Source organism: Xenopus laevis, chromosome 5S (genome assembly GCF_017654675.1).
Source record: "Xenopus laevis strain J_2021 chromosome 5S, Xenopus_laevis_v10.1, whole genome shotgun sequence".
NCBI lineage: Eukaryota > Metazoa > Chordata > Amphibia > Anura > Pipidae > Xenopus > Xenopus laevis.
The window spans coordinates 130494386-130510146 of record NC_054380.1 but is presented as its reverse complement, the minus strand read 5'-3'; the positions used below and the strand labels follow the sequence as shown (position 1 = coordinate 130510146).

The following is a 15761-nucleotide window of genomic DNA, read 5'->3' as shown; positions in this document are numbered from 1 at the left end:
AAAGTAGTACTTATCTGTTATCTACTGTGTGTCCTGTGCTTGAATGGCTGCCCCCATGGCTACACAGCAGCTTGTTTATATAAGCTATAGTTGTACTTGTCTGTTATCTACTGTGTATCCTGTGCTTGAATGGCTGCCCCCATGGCTACACAGCAGCTTGTTTATATAAACTATAGTAGTACTTATCTGTTATCTACTGTGTATCCTGTGCTTGAATGGCTGCCCCATGGCTACACAGCAGCTTGTTTATATAATCTATAGTTGAACTTGTCTGTTATCTACTTTGTATCCTGTGCTTGAATGGCTGCCCCCATGGCTACACAGCAGCTTGTTTATATAAACTGTAGTAGTACTTATCTGTTATCTACTGCGTATCCTGTGCTTGAATGGCTGCCCCCATGGCTACACAGCAGCTTGTTTATATAAACTATAGTAGTACTTATCTGTTATCTACTGCGTATCCTGTGCTTGAATGGCTGCCCCCATGGCTACACAGCAGCTTGTTTATATAAACTATAGTAGTACTTATCTGCTATCTACTGTGTATCCTGTGCTTAAATGGCTGCCCCCATTGCTACACAGCAGCTTTTTCATATAAACTATAGTAGAGTTTCTAAAGCAATCACACAAATTTTACCAGTGTCAAGCAAAAGTACATTACATTTTCAATAATTTAAAACCCTTTTTGGTATTACTGTTCTTTTAAACACTGCCCTTCGGCCCTCCTCCGGCCCCCCTGCTGCGCCGGTGTGTGCTCTCTCTTTACCAGTTGCTAAAGAGGCTCGGAGGCTATCTGCGCATGCGCGTGGCGCCGCGTTTGTACGCATGCGTAAAACTGCATCTACAAGGGTTAGTGAGGTTTATTTGTGAAAACTAATACTGGGTAAATGCAGGTGCTACCAACTTAATTAATTATTGAGTTCATAGTTTTTTCTCAATAATTCAAGTTTTATGCATTTATGCATTAGCAGTTTAGACGCTCAACAAAGTTTAGACGCTCCAGGAACTCCTCGGACACGATGTTAGGTCAAAGAAAAAGCTTTATTTCACATCAAGTAACACCTTACGCGTTTCGTGTGTTTCCACACGTAATCATAGGAAACACATGAAACCCGTTAGGTGTTACTTGATGTGAAATAAAGCTTTTTCTTTGATCTTACACCGTGTCCGAGGAGTTCCTGGAGTGCGTGTCCAAAGTGGAATAATGAAGTATAGTGAGGTTTATTTAACTTAAAGTCCCCTGGTCACCCCTAAACTGTGAATGCAATGTACCGTATATACTCGAGTATAAGCTGTCCCGAGTATAAGCCGAGGTACCTAATTTTACCCCCAAAAACTGGGAAAGCTTATTGACTCGAGTATAAGCCTAGGGTGAGAAATGCAGCAGCTTCTGGTAAGTTTCAATCAAAAAATTGAGGGTTTCTGCTCCCATTGGAGGTGCCGGCGTCTCGTTTTTGGATGCCGGCGACCATTCTTGGATGCTGGCGAATATTCATGGAGACTATTCTTGGACGCTGGCGACTATTCTTGGACGCCGACGACTATTCTTAGACGCTGGCGACTATTCTTAGATGCCGGCGACCGTTTTTGCGCTTGACCAGAGTATAAGCCGAGGTAGAGTTTTTCAGCATAGTTTGGGGGCTGAAAAACTCGGCTTATACTCGAGTATATATGGTAATTTGCAAGAGAGCTCAGCCTGACGAAACTCTAGTAAATTCACATCAAATATACGATACAACACTAGCTACCGTATTGTACCAGATCCTACTCTATCACTTTGCTTGTTCTCTGAACTATTACTCTCTGTCGTGCTTAAATTTCCTCAGCCTGTCCTGGTATTCCATGCTACATCCATATTCCTGCCCACAGTCCACAATAAGATGCTTAACTCCAGTCTGATCCCTTTTGTTTCAGTTAGAAGAATATGATGACCAAGTCCCACTTCCAATGTATCAGTTCCTGTTCCCCAAAGATTTCTCCTTGTCCTCCCTTGCCTGTCCAATGCTTTTCTGTAGTCACAGACTGTTCTTCCATTTATCTTTATTCATCTACATTGCATTTGTTGTTATAGCCCAAACTTTCAACTGGGAACTAAAATCCCCCCACTGTAGCACCCTTTGATGCCAATCCCCACTCTGTTTGTGTCTTGTCTGCTGTTTATTGCTGCTGCCTTCCCCCCATATACCACCCTTGCCTTTTTTCCTATTGACAGTACGTCCACCTCTATGTTGTCATTGCTGTCCATGTATATTTGTGATGGGTGAATCTGTCCTGTTTCGCTTTGCCGAAAAATTCACAAAACTCCGGAAATATTTGTGAAACAGTGAAAAATTTCCGAAATGCATTGAAGTCAAAGGGCGTCAAAATAATTTAGACGTGCAACAATTGTCACAGCTAATTTTTCCATGGCGAATTTTTGCGGCAGTTTCACGAAAATTTTCGCGGGAAACGGAGCGCAGAAATTCGCCACAAAACCAGTTTTCCATGTGCCTTGAGCGTGAGTGTTCAGAGGGCCCCAAGGGGGTCCAGGCTCTGCACCTCCGTAGTTACACCCCTGGTTTGTAATGCTACAAATTTATTGTTATTGCTACTTTTTATTACTCATATTTCTATTCAGACCCTCCCCTATTCATATTCCAGTCACTTATTCAAATCAATCCATGGTTGCTAGGGGAATTTGAACCCTCAGATAACTGCTGAAATTGCAAACTGGATCGTTGCTGAATAAAAAGCCAAATAACGAAAAACAACAAATAATAAAGTATCAAAACAAACTTTCTCTGAATATCACTATCTACATCATACTAAATGGTAATTTAAAGGAGAAGGAAAGCTACTGAAGCAGTTTATTGCCAATAGATTAGCCATAATAGTGCAAGCTATAACACTATATTTTTTCTGCAGAATACTGTACCATACTTGAGTAAACAGCTCTTGAAGTGTTCTCTGTTTGTTTAGGATAGCAGCTGCCATATTGGTTTGGTGTGACATCACTTCCTGCCTGAATCTCTCCCTGTTCACTCATTGCTCTGGGCTCAAATTACAGCAGTGAGGGAAGGAGGAAGGGCGAGAGGAACAAACTGAGCATGCTCAAGCCCTAGCCCTGGAGGTTTAAGCTGAAAACAGGAAATCTGATACAGAAGCCCATGAGTACACAATAAAAGGAAAGAAATGTTGTGTTTCTTTTGACAGAGGACTCAGATCAGTATTACTTTGAGGGTTTACTGGTGTATTTATATAGACCTTTCTGATAAAGCCTACTTAATTTTAGCCTTTCCTTCTCCTTTAAAGGTGAACAACCCCTTTACGTGTTTCTTGCCTATTAACCATTACCTGAAGTGCTTTCCTTACATGTTGTCGACTCCGACTCCTTGTCTTTTTTTTTTCTTCTTACTTTCTCTCCTCTCTTCTGTCCGTGGTTGCTGTAAACTCACTTTCTACTTTGCCGACAATCTTTATTGTGAATCTCTGTTAGCCTTTGGGGGTGCTTTTAGTAACTTAGTTCAGATTAGGTAATATAGTCTTTCTAAGAGAGATATAAATTGCAGGGACATAGGTTTGTCATTGATGGATAATACATAGTAACCAATTAGATGGTTTCTGTCATTATTTCATAAAGAAGACAATACAATGCTGTTTGGTTGCTATGGGTAACTAGATCTGTCAATCCTTGCTCATATTACTACATCTGCATCAGTTACACTTGCTCTTTCTTTATGGTTATCCCAGCATATGAAAGCAAATATAATCTGTACAGTATGTAACATACGGAAATGTAAGAATAAATTTAATAATAAAATGATCTGTATTTGTTTTTTTGAGTAACATAGCATTTGTGATAAGGCATATCTGTGGACTGGTAAGTTAATTACAGGTATGGGACCTGTTATCCAGAATGCTCGGGACCTGTTTTCCAGGTAGGGGATTATTCCATAATTTAGATCTCCTTATCTTAATTTTACTTTAATATTATTTAAATATATCCAATAGACTGGTTTTGCCTCCAATAAGGATTAATTATATTTTTTTGATATCAAGTACAAGGTACTGTTGTATTATTACAGAGGAAAGGAAACCATAAGAAAAAATTTTAATTATTTGATTAAAATGGAATCTATGGGGCATATTCACTAAGCGCCGAATTTGCGGTAGCGTCTGCTTCGCTCACATCGCAACACTTCGCCAGGCATAAATTCTAACTGACAGGGCAGGGCGCAGACCGATGGCGAAGTAGCGCTAGCATTACTGCGACAAGCAAAGCGAAGTTGTGCTAGCGTTGGCTAATTTGCATATGGAGGGAAGTTAAAGTTGAATGGACGTATATGTTGTAGCAAATACATTACACTACAAAAGCCCAGGGAACCTTAATAAAATAAAATAGAGTTGTTATATTGCCCTACACATGAGCCCAGTGTATAGTTTATGTGCCATATGTTAGGAAATGTAGGGGGGGAAGCCGGGTACCCCAGAAAAAAATTAAGATCTTTTTCAGCCTATCAAAATATTAAAAGTAAAAGACGCCAGGGTTTTTTTTTTACCAAGTCCTATCTACTCTATTACTTTATTTTATTAAGGTTCCCTGGCCTAGTGTAGTGTAATGTAGTTACTGTAACATATACGTCCATTGTAATTTAACTTCACGCCGTATGCTAATTAGGCATCGCTAGCATAACCTCGCACTGTTTATCGTATTATCGCTAGCGCAACTTCGCAAGCGTTTGCTACCCTGGACGCAACCTCGGATTTTCGTGAATTAGAGTTGTCCTGGCGAATCTACGCCTGGCGAAGTGATGCGATGTCAGTGAAGCCGTCGCTGGTACAAATTTAAGTAAATTTGCCCCTTAGACTCACATCTTAAAGGGCAATTCACCTTCATTAGCAAAACTGTAATAACACATAAAAATCACAGAAGTGTGTTAAAAGTTTCATAGCCTGCCAAATCTTGTAAAATGAACATGGTAATTAGGGGGTGTGGCCACAAAATTGGCGTGGTCAAAAAATCACTGCAATACGCGTGGCAAATCTTTTTGTCCGACTTTCTGTTTCCAAAATGTTGGGAGGTGTGCTGTTTGGTGCATGCTGCACTAAATAAATTTAAAGCAAGGGTTTCACCCTGCTAGCATTACCTAAGGGGCCAGTGAACTTTTTTCTTTGAGGTGTGCTGTTAACCCCAACCGGAGTGCAGGCTCTATTAACCTTTGGTTGGGGATAACAAATTTAGCCCAACAGGTGCCCTACAAGTTTGATGCCAATGTTAATAGATATAAATATAAGAAAGCAGGTATCTTTTCCAAAAAGGTGATAACAATAGAAGCAACTAAAAGTAAAATACCACAGAACAGAAAAAAAGTTTATATTATATTGAAGAGCCTTGTAAAGCAGAGCCATCAATAGAATGGGAAATTCTGCCTAATTAGATTTAAAGATTGTTCACCTTTACAATAACTTTTAGTATGACGTAGAGAGGTTTTCATTTTTTTATGAGTTATATTAGCTGTCAGCAGTTCTCCAGTTTGCCATTTCTGCAATCTGGTTGCTAGGGCAGAGGCGGGCCAGGCAACCCGGGCACCCAAGGCAACCCAGCTGCCAGCTCGCCGCCCTCCCTTCCCCCGTCACACGCGCATGCGCAATAACGACACAGGATTGATCACACATGCGCAGTAATGCTGCTCGCGTGCATGCGCAATATCGTTTGGGGGACATAGCCTACGCTGAATTACAGGTGAGTCCGGTCTAGGGGTAGGCAGAAGAGGTAGGTGCCCAGCGCCCCCTAATCATTGCGCCCTAGGCAGCTGCCTCTTCTGCCTACCTCACCCTAGCAACCATGCATTGATTTGAATAAGAGACTGGAATATGAACAGGAGAGGCCTGAATAGAAAGAGGAGTAATAAAAAGTAACAGTAACAATACATGTGCAGCCTTACAGAGCATTTGTTTTTTAGATGGGGTCAGTAACTCATTTTAAAGTTGGAAAGAGTCTGAAGAAAAAGGTAAATCATTCAGAAACTATAAGAAAGAAAACATGAAGGCCAATTGAAAAGTTGCTTGGAATTAGCCGTGCTATAGCATACTAAAAGTTAACTTAAAGGCCCACTCACTCCTTTTGTTTAAATGAAAACTATACTCCCAAAATGAATACTCGAGCAACCTATAGTTTATATCAAATTTAAGTGGCATATTTAGGAATCTTATCAAACTGGTCTATATATTTAAGCAAATATTGCTCTTTTACAACTCTTGCCTTGAACCACCATTTTGTGATGGTCTGTGTGCTGCCTCAGAGATAGGGTTGCCACCCGGCCGATATTTTACCGGCCTAGCCGGTAAAACACCTGCCAAGGCCGGGGCCGGTATTACAAATTTACCGGCAATGTAGCTGCCGGTAAATTTGTAATACCCTTAAAAAGACCCCCTCGGCCAGCCCCCAATCCCTTGTAAAACTTACCTTGTCCTTCGGTTCTTGTCCTGGCCGTGCCGTGGCCCCGCCCCTTTGCGACATAACCCCGCCCCTTTGACGTCACACCATGCCCCCTTTTTGTACCCGCCCCCACCAGCCGGAATCTTTTTTGGGAAAAGGTGGCAACCCTACTCAGAGATCACCTGACCAGAAATACTGCAGCTCTAACTGTAACAGGAAAAAGTGCGGAACCTAGGGTTATGTGACAGTACAGATACCCCAGGGGTAGGGTTGCCACCTGGCCAGTATTTTACCGGCCTGGCCGGTAAAAATGATGGTTGACCCCAATGTTATTAATAGGGAGAAAAGATAAATATATAGGGAGGCCGGTATTTTTTTCTAGAAAAGGTGGCAACCCTACCCAGGGGCAGTCCTTATTTTTTAAAATGATAATTTTCTATTTATGATTACCCAATGGCACTACTTAAAAAGTAAATTATTATGAAAATGGGTTATTTACATGAAGCAGGGTTTTACATGAGCTGTTTTATGCCATATCTTTTTATAGAGATCATTGTTTGAGGGGTATAGTTTTCCTTTGAATACAGTCACAGTAACTGGGCCTAGGTTCATTTAGGCCTTGAAACTAAATTATTAGTAAACATTACAAAAAAAAACCACTACTTATAGCGCCAGTTTCCTCACACATAATAACACCCCTTTGGCACTTGCCAGTAGCAAACATGGCGGCTAGTACACAGCTCAGGACGCCTAAAATGGTGGGCGGGCTTTTGTACGTCACCTCCGGCTAACTCCGTTACCTAGAGACGGGAAGACTCCGCAGCCTGGTTACAGAGGTACTGGTAGTTGCGTGTCTCCGGGTTCCGTCTCCCAGTGTATGTGTGCTGGATGAAAAACCGGAGAGTAAAGTGAAGCGAGCCCGCAGCCATGTTTATTTACCTGAGCAAAAAGGTGAGATCTCGGCAGAGGGATTATCTCATGAAATCAGTGGAGGGGAATGGCCTGATGGGGTATCTGTACTGTCACATATGTACTGCCTGTGTTATTGCTGATTGTGAGGCCTGGGACATAATCCTGATGCAGCGCTGTATATTAACCACTCAGTGTATGTTGCATTAGTATCAGGGACAGGATAAGGGCTTTAGGGTAGGGCCATCTGATTGCGGACATATTTGATTGTGTGTATATATATATATATATATATATATATATATATATATAAAGGCATGTGGGAGTTGTAGTCCAACAGCTGGAGGGTTGCTGGTCTCAGACATAGGTGAATCCACAAGTGGGGGGCTCCAGTCTTCCTGCATTGCCGGTTGGGACTTCTGTGGCCCTAATTTGTACCCCTGGCTAAAGGCCCCCATACACAGGCCGATAAAAGCTGTAGACTGACTGAGTCAACCGCTTATTGGCCCATGTGTGGGGCCATCCCACGGGCTTCACCGATCCATATGTGGCCAAAAGTCGGGCAGATCTCGATTGGGCAGATTAAAAAATCCAGTTGGATCGTGGCCGCAGTTATGATCAGCCTATCGCCCACATCAATGTAGGCATATGGGGCGAGATCTGCTCGTTTGGCGACATCGCCTAATGAGCGCATCTCTACGTGTGTGGCCACCTTTAGTTGTTGTTTTTACTGCCCACCCCGGGGGACAGCCATGCCTGTATACAGAGATGGAATGCTAGTTGTTATCCCAGACCTGGCACATTAACTCGTGTAACAATAGTCTGTGCATTGTTCTTCTGCTGGAAAATAATACTATCTTGTGCAAAAAATTTAGCAAATGCTATGCCGCTCCCAGTGCTGGTAGTTATGCTGGGACACAAATATGCAAATGATCCTTAGTGACCCATTATTATCATATTATTCATGTGATCCAATATAGTTGCCCAAACGGGAGCTCCCACACAGTGCAGGGGGCATAGTATTTGCAAATTGCACAAGTAATATTGTTTCCCCCAATTGGAGTGCAGGATCTCATTGGCCCACACCTCTATTGGGGGAAGCAATTCCCCCCCCCACCATAAGTCCCCCCCCCAAGCTTCCAGGCATTGCCCCCTCACCCTCCCCGTCATGTGCTTTATTGTAAAAAAAACCCCTTTAAATAATTCTCACCCTTAAATATTGAGAAGCGCAGCAGAGCTCCAGGTGACGTCTTGCGGATCTTCGTGTCGTCTTCGGGTCTCTTCTCCAACATGAATCCTGCCGGCGCATACGGAATTGGGCCAAGTCAGGAATCAGCTGCAACTGTGCATGCGCACATCCGCTTTGAGACCCGAAGACTACACGAATATCTGCAAGATGGTGACTGGGAGCCCTGCTGTGCAGCCTTTATACATTACGTTTTTGGCTAACTTACTATATTAGAAACATTTTATATTTACCCAGTTTTTATTTTTACATTGAACTGTTCCTTTAAGGCCTCTAAGTGACACTTACATGTGTCAGTAAAGGTATACAAACTATTATGTGGAATGTTTGGAACCTGGGCTTTCTAGTTAAGGTTTTTTTTCTGACCATAAAAACACTTAAGCGTTATAAACCCAAAAGGAAACTTTTCCCACTAATATAAATTTAAGCAGCCTAGTTACAAGATACTGTCTTAAAGGGTCTGTTCACCTTTAAATGAACGTTTAGTATGATGTAGAGAGTGATATTCTAAGACAATTTGTAATTTGTTTTAATTTTTTATTATTTGTGGTTTTTGAGTAATTTAGCTTTTTATTCAGCAGCTCTCTAGTTTGTTATTTCAGCATTCTGGCTGCTAGGGTCCCAATTATCCTACCAACCATGCACCAGTTTGAATAAGAGACTGGAATATGAATAGGAGAGGTCTGAATAGAAAGATGAGTAATCAAAGTAGCATTTGTAGCCTTACAGAGCATGGGTTTTTTAGATGGAGTCAGTGACCCCCATTTGAAAGCTGGAATAAATTAGCAGAAAAGGGCAAATAATGAAAAAACTGTAAAAAAATAAACAATGAAGACCAATTTAGAAAGTTGTTAAGAACTGGCCATTCTATAACATACTAAAAGTTATCTTAAAGGTGAACCACCCCTTTAATGTACTAATGTTCCCGCTCATCAGCCTGTGTTAAATGCATTTCATTTTGCTATTTCTGATGCTTTTGCATTTTATCTCCTCTTATTTCACTTCTTCCAGCCTTTATGTTCTTGACTTGCGGTACTTGGGCTGTTTAGGAGTAGCATAAGCGAACCTTCAGCTCTCCGAAGGGCAACCAAATGCATAATTAGTTGGGGGCATTTTAGATCTGCAATATAGTCGGTGCCCTAAGTTCCACCCCTGCTGTTATCTGCATTCTACCTCTCTGGCTGAGAATACGCCCCATGCTTGAACATTTTGTTAATTTTGTGTTTCCTTTCAGATCGCCATCCCCAATAACATTTGTTTGAAATGCATTTCCTGGAACAAAGACCAAGGTTATATTGCGTGCGGAGGAGAGTCTGGATTGCTGAAAGTATTAAAGCTGGAAATGCAAGCAGGTAAATATAAGTGCATATCTTTATTAAGCATATCATATATATTTATATATATAATATTGTTATTTACAGCTAACATGTAGGTAAAATTCAAGATCAACTCTCGGAAAACATTAATTTGTGCTCGCTGAGAGGTGGTTTGGGGGTCAGAAATAAAACTGAAAAGATTTCCTCAATCCTTGGTGTATCTATCCCAAGCTACCCAGCTATCTCCCTATTAAACAAAAGGTTGATTTCCGAAATACTATGCTTTATCATCGATGCCTCCAAACGGACAACCACCAATATCAAGAAAATCTTAGAGGCAGCATTCTTCTCCTCTCCTACTCAGAATATCTGCCTGCTTGGGAGCAGTGGATTAAATACAGTTTTTTGAAGGAGTTGGGACTTGATGATGGAACCAACACATCCCTGGGACATTCTGACTAGACTTGAAGTTGAAATTTAAAACCACTTACGTAACCACTTAAGTATTTTTTCCTACAGTGGACACATGCAAGTGCTTGGCATAAGATCGGTGACTGGTTCCATGCCTCTGCACGAAATCGATTATTTTGATGCATCCTAAAGGCAAGGGAGAGGCAGCCTTTCTCAAAGGCACATTTGTTGTATAACATTTTAATTTGTCCTGTGTAAATCAGGATAACTGGTGTCCTGTTTCAAGTGACCATTAAAGGAGAACTAAAGCTTAACTAAAGAAGCAGGTAGAAATGTTGCACATTATGTTTTGTGCTTCTGTACCAGCCCAAGGCAACCACAGCCCTTTAGCAGTAAAGATCTGTGTCTCCAAAGATGCCCCAGTAGCTCCCCATCTTCTTTTCTGCTGATTCACTGCACATGCTCTGTGCTGCTGTCACTTACTGAGCTTAGGGACCCACTCACAATATACAGTACAAATAGAATAGAAATGTCACAATATAAGGTTGATTAGTAATTAATACAGATAATTACTACATGGCAGCACAGAAACCAGTGCAATTAGCATCAGAATTTAATAATCAGCAAACCTGTAGCATCAGCTTATATTACAGACCAACCTCATTTTCTGCTGGATAAGTAGTGACGACCCCTAAGCTTAGATTCTCAACAGCTGCTTAGAGCCCACTGAGCATGTGAGTGTCAGAGACTTTCCAAGATGGTGACCCCCTGTGACAAGTTTGAAGTCCTGGATCATTGCTGCTATTGACAAGCTGAAACTTTAGGCTGGTGCAATAAGTTCAGTATATAAAATATGGCATTTTAAGCCCCATTAGTTTTTAGGGTTTAGTTCTCCTTTAAGTCACTGAAGGTGTGCAGAACTCAGTAGAACTCCCAGGCTTGATGCTGTACAGCCCAGCATGGGTAGTATCTGTTTTTTTGTGTGCTATGCCAATTTAACTGTGATGACTGTTATTCCACAGTCAAATCTGCTTTAATGCTTTCATTTGTGCTCATTTTGGTGAGTATTTAATGGATAGTGATAACATCACCATGTGCAATATACTATGTGAGAATGTAGAGATCAGAGCCATTACTTTTTCTAAGTTTGTGCTTTCGTTGTTAAATTAGTTAGATACATAACACATGTTTTAAGTAATATGCAACACATCACATCTCCATGTGTATCTGTGTCTTTTTTTCAGAAGATGCAAAACTAAAAGGACTTGCGGCACCCAGCAATCTCTCCATGAATCAGACGCTTGAAGGACATAGTGGTGAGCTAATTCTGTCTGTAATAAACCCTTCATTTGATGCTGTTTTTTACAGCTTTTGTGAACAGGTCTTCTAGGACCAATCCACCTATTTGTTTAGGTACAAGATAAAGTCAGAAAAACGTGGGCTAACATTCAGGTTATCTAAGATAAACCAATCATTAAATCACATTATAAGCTCAGCTTTACCTGTTATTGGCTAGATTGACCACTCACAGTCAGTTGTGCAAGAAAAAGTTAACAATGGGAGTCAAGCTCACCCATAAGTTCCCACAACCAGGTAACATATGGTTATATACATAATTGCATAAAAAGGGGGTATTTGGAGATGAACACCATTTTGACGGATCCACCTGAACACTGTACTGCAAACAAATGACTACTGTAGTCAGTAATTGACTGCAGTAATTGAACAGCACCTCAAAGTAAATATTATGTTTGTAAAAGATTAATGAGATAATTTTAGTTAATAGAAATACTCTTCCTCTGAATTTTCAGGCTCTGTACAGGTTGTGACATGGAATGAACATTTTCAGAAGTTAACCACCAGCGATCAGAATGGGCTCATCATTGTGTGGATGCTGTATAAAGGTATTTGTTACATTGTTTATGAAACAGTTTATTTTATAGGAGAAGGAAAGCTACCGAAGCAGTTTATTGCCAATAGATTAGCCACGATAGTGCAACACTATATTTATTCTGCAGAATGTTTTACCGTACCTGAGTAAACAGCTCTAGAAGCTCTCTCTGTTTGTTTGTTTGTTTGTTTGTTTGTAGGATAGCAGCTGCCATATTAGCTTGGTGTGACATCATTTCCTGGCTGACTCTCTCCCTGGTCACTAATAGCTTTGGGTTCAGATTACAGCAGGGAGGGGAGGGGATGGAGGAGCAAACTGAGCATGCTCAAGCCCTAGCCCTGGAGGTTTAAGCTGAAAACAGGAAGTCTGATACAGAAGCCCATGAGTACAAAATAGAAGGAAAGAAATGCTGTGTTTCTTTTGACAGAGGACTCAGAGCAGCATTACTTTGAGGGCTTACTGTTGTATTTATATAGATCTTTCTGATAAAGCTTACTTAAATACTTAAAGGGGAAATATTGCGAAAATGAAAATGTGTTATACGCTTCATCATACTGAAATAAGGAACTTTCTAAATACAATCAATTAAATATTCTGTACCATTTATGAAATAATCAAGTTTATCTTCGCTATCCCTCTCTCAGCATCTGTTTCTCTTCATTCTCTAAACAAGGTAGGTTTGTTCTAACGAAATCCACCATCTGTTGCTGCTCTCTTTCCAGATTAGGCCACACCAGTCCGACCAATATAATGTATAAAAAGAGGGATAGGATGGAGCACACAATTCAGCAGATTTTACTGCAAAATATTTATTAACAAGACATGTTTCGGAACTACAAGGATCCTTTCTCTTCATTCTCTCTCCATGCAGCAGTTGGGTGTCAGATATTCATTGACAGTTAGATCCAATATATCTTATAGGGGGGGCTTACTTTGCTAGCAGATGTATTAGAGCTCAGTCAAATAACTGATTCCAGTACAAACAAAATCTAACAACATTTGCACAAATCCTGCATGTAGAAAGACAGGATTTCTGGTGATTTTAATAGTGAGCTCTAATACATCTTCTAGGCAAAAGGTCCTCCCATATAAGGAATATTGGATCTAACTGTCAATTTATATCTGACACCCAACTCCTGCATGAAGAGAAGCTTAGAGAGGGATAGTGAACAAAAACTTGATTATTTCAGAAACTGTACAGAATTTTTAATTGAATACATTTCGAAAGTTTATTTTTTCAGTATGCTGAAACTTATATTAAATTTTCGCGATACATCCCCTTTAATTGTAACATATTCAGTCCCAGAAGTGTCATACTGACTATTCCCATAAAACATTTTTCGCATTCATTTGATCAAACAAACTGATTGTGTTCTAGGTTCGTGGTACGAAGAGATGATTAATAACAGAAATAAATCAGTTGTTCGTAGCATGAGCTGGAATGCAGATGGACAGAAGATCTGTATAGTGTACGAAGATGGAGCTGTCATTGTTGGCTCAGTGGATGGTAATACTGCTTTTATTTTGGGGGGTTCTTTAGCTGTATAATTAAAATTTGTAGTTTTTTTTAACATGTTATTTTCAACACCTAGGGGCAGATTTATTAAAGGTCGAATAGTAAATTAGAATTTTTAAATTGTATTTTTGGTCAAAACTCACAAATTTGAATTGGGAATATTCCCAATAATCTCCACCTAAATCCTACTGTGTTCATGTAGAAGTCCATGGCAGAGGTTCTGTGACACATTTGAAGATGTTAATAGCCTTCCTGACATTCGTTTTTTTTTTTCGGGAGAAAAACTTGATTTGTACGAATCTAATAGGAACTGGATACAATTCAAATTTTCGGGTCGGAACCATCCAATCTAATATTAGACATTCCAATTTTTTCTTAAATAACCTCCCAGTCGAATTGTGAGTATATTTGAATTAAAAAAAATGTGCATGAATTCGAACTTCTTGATGAATCTACCTCCTAATCTACACTAAACCATTTTGATACAATAGTTTATTAGTATTAAAAAAGTATCATTTGATATAATTGCTATTATTGACATGTATTGGTATTTGTTAACTCTTAGGATTATATATAACATTATTTTTCTGTATTTAAAGTCCTTTGTTTGCTGCAAGCTAAAATTGTACTCTTTCTTGGACTATACTCCCCAGGGAATCGCATTTGGGGGAAGGAGCTGAAAGGCATACAGCTGTGCCATGTTGCATGGTCTCCCGACAGCAAAATTCTTCTCTTTGGCATGGCAAATGGAGAAATACATCTATATGACAACCAAGGCAATTTTATTGTAAGTCACTCTTCAGTGATCTCTGCCAACATGTTGTTAACTAGATAGGGGTAAATGTTTCTTTGAAATCTGCGGCTGAAATTTAATTTCACTGGATTCATATTTCACTCTGGATCACATAGATCTATGGCTTTGATAAACACGGGGCAGGGCAAAATGAAAATTTATGCCAGTTTGCTCCAGTTTTTAAAGGGGAACTATATCGAAAATGAAAATTTAAGATAAGCTTCATCACACAGAAACAAGTTTTCTAAATACAACCAATTTAAATATTCTCTACCGTTTCTGAAATAATCATGTTTATGTTCACTATCCCTCTCTCAGCATCAAAAAAATATAACAAAATAACTGCCTTTTGCACAAATTCTGCATGTAGAGAGACAAGATTTCTGGTAGGGATGCACCAAATCCATGATTTGGTTCAGAATTCGGGCTTTTTCTGCAGGATTCGGATTCGGCCGAATCCTTCTGCCTGGCCGAAGGCATATGCAAATTAGGGCGGGTAGGGAAATCACATAACTTTTGTCACAAAACAAGGAACTAAAAAATGTTTTCCCCTTCCCACCCCTAATTTGCATATTCAAAGTAGGATTCGGTTCGGTAATTTCCCTGAATGTTTCGCAAAGTATTCAGGGGGTTGGTCCGAATCCAAAAAAGTAGATTTGGTGTATCCCTAATTTCTATCGATTTTAATAGAGTGAGCTCTAATACATCTTCTGGGCAAAGGAGCCCCCGTATAAGATATATTGGATCTAACTGTCATTAAATATCTGACACCCAACTGCTGCATGAAGAGAAACAGATGCTGAGAGAGGGATAGTGAAGATAAACTTGACTATTTCAGAAATGACACAACATTTTTAATTGATTGTATTTAGAAAGTTTCAGTATGCTGAAGCTTATATTAAATTTTCATTTTCGCAATAGTTCCCCTTTAACTTTACACACTGCCACACAGTTTGGAAATGTGCCATTTTATGTGTAATTGTCCTACACACAATGCTACTGGCATAATACTGTTTTTTTCTTTCTCTAGGTGAAAATGGTTTTGAGTTGTTTAGTTAATGTGACTGGTGCACTGAGTATTGCTGGCATGCATTGGTATTCAGGCACCAAAGGTTATGTGGAACCAGATTGCCCCTGCCTTGCTATCTGCTTTGACAACGGAAGATGTCAGATAATGAGACACGAAAATGAGGAAAGTAAGTAAATGTTTAAGGTACACAGGGACACAGGATATTGCAAACAAATAGGCTGAATTTTAAAG

The 15761-nt window shown here is 40.0% G+C and overlaps 1 protein-coding gene across 1 annotated transcript in view; it reads left to right on the top strand.

Annotated features, from left to right (window-relative positions):
- Positions 1 to 7154: 7154 nt before the first annotated feature.
- The window catches only part of wdr35.S (WD repeat domain 35 S homeolog), a 76217-nt gene continuing 67610 nt past the window's right edge, over positions 7155 to 15761 (top strand). Inside the window, exons 1-7 of the mRNA XM_018265957.2 lie at positions 7155 to 7369; positions 9808 to 9925; positions 11545 to 11616; positions 12112 to 12204; positions 13570 to 13698; positions 14361 to 14494; positions 15531 to 15696. Of these exons, the coding sequence (XP_018121446.1) occupies positions 7346 to 7369; positions 9808 to 9925; positions 11545 to 11616; positions 12112 to 12204; positions 13570 to 13698; positions 14361 to 14494; positions 15531 to 15696 (736 nt within the window). The 5' untranslated portion in view covers positions 7155 to 7345. The remainder of the gene's footprint in view (positions 7370 to 9807; positions 9926 to 11544; positions 11617 to 12111; positions 12205 to 13569; positions 13699 to 14360; positions 14495 to 15530; positions 15697 to 15761) is intronic.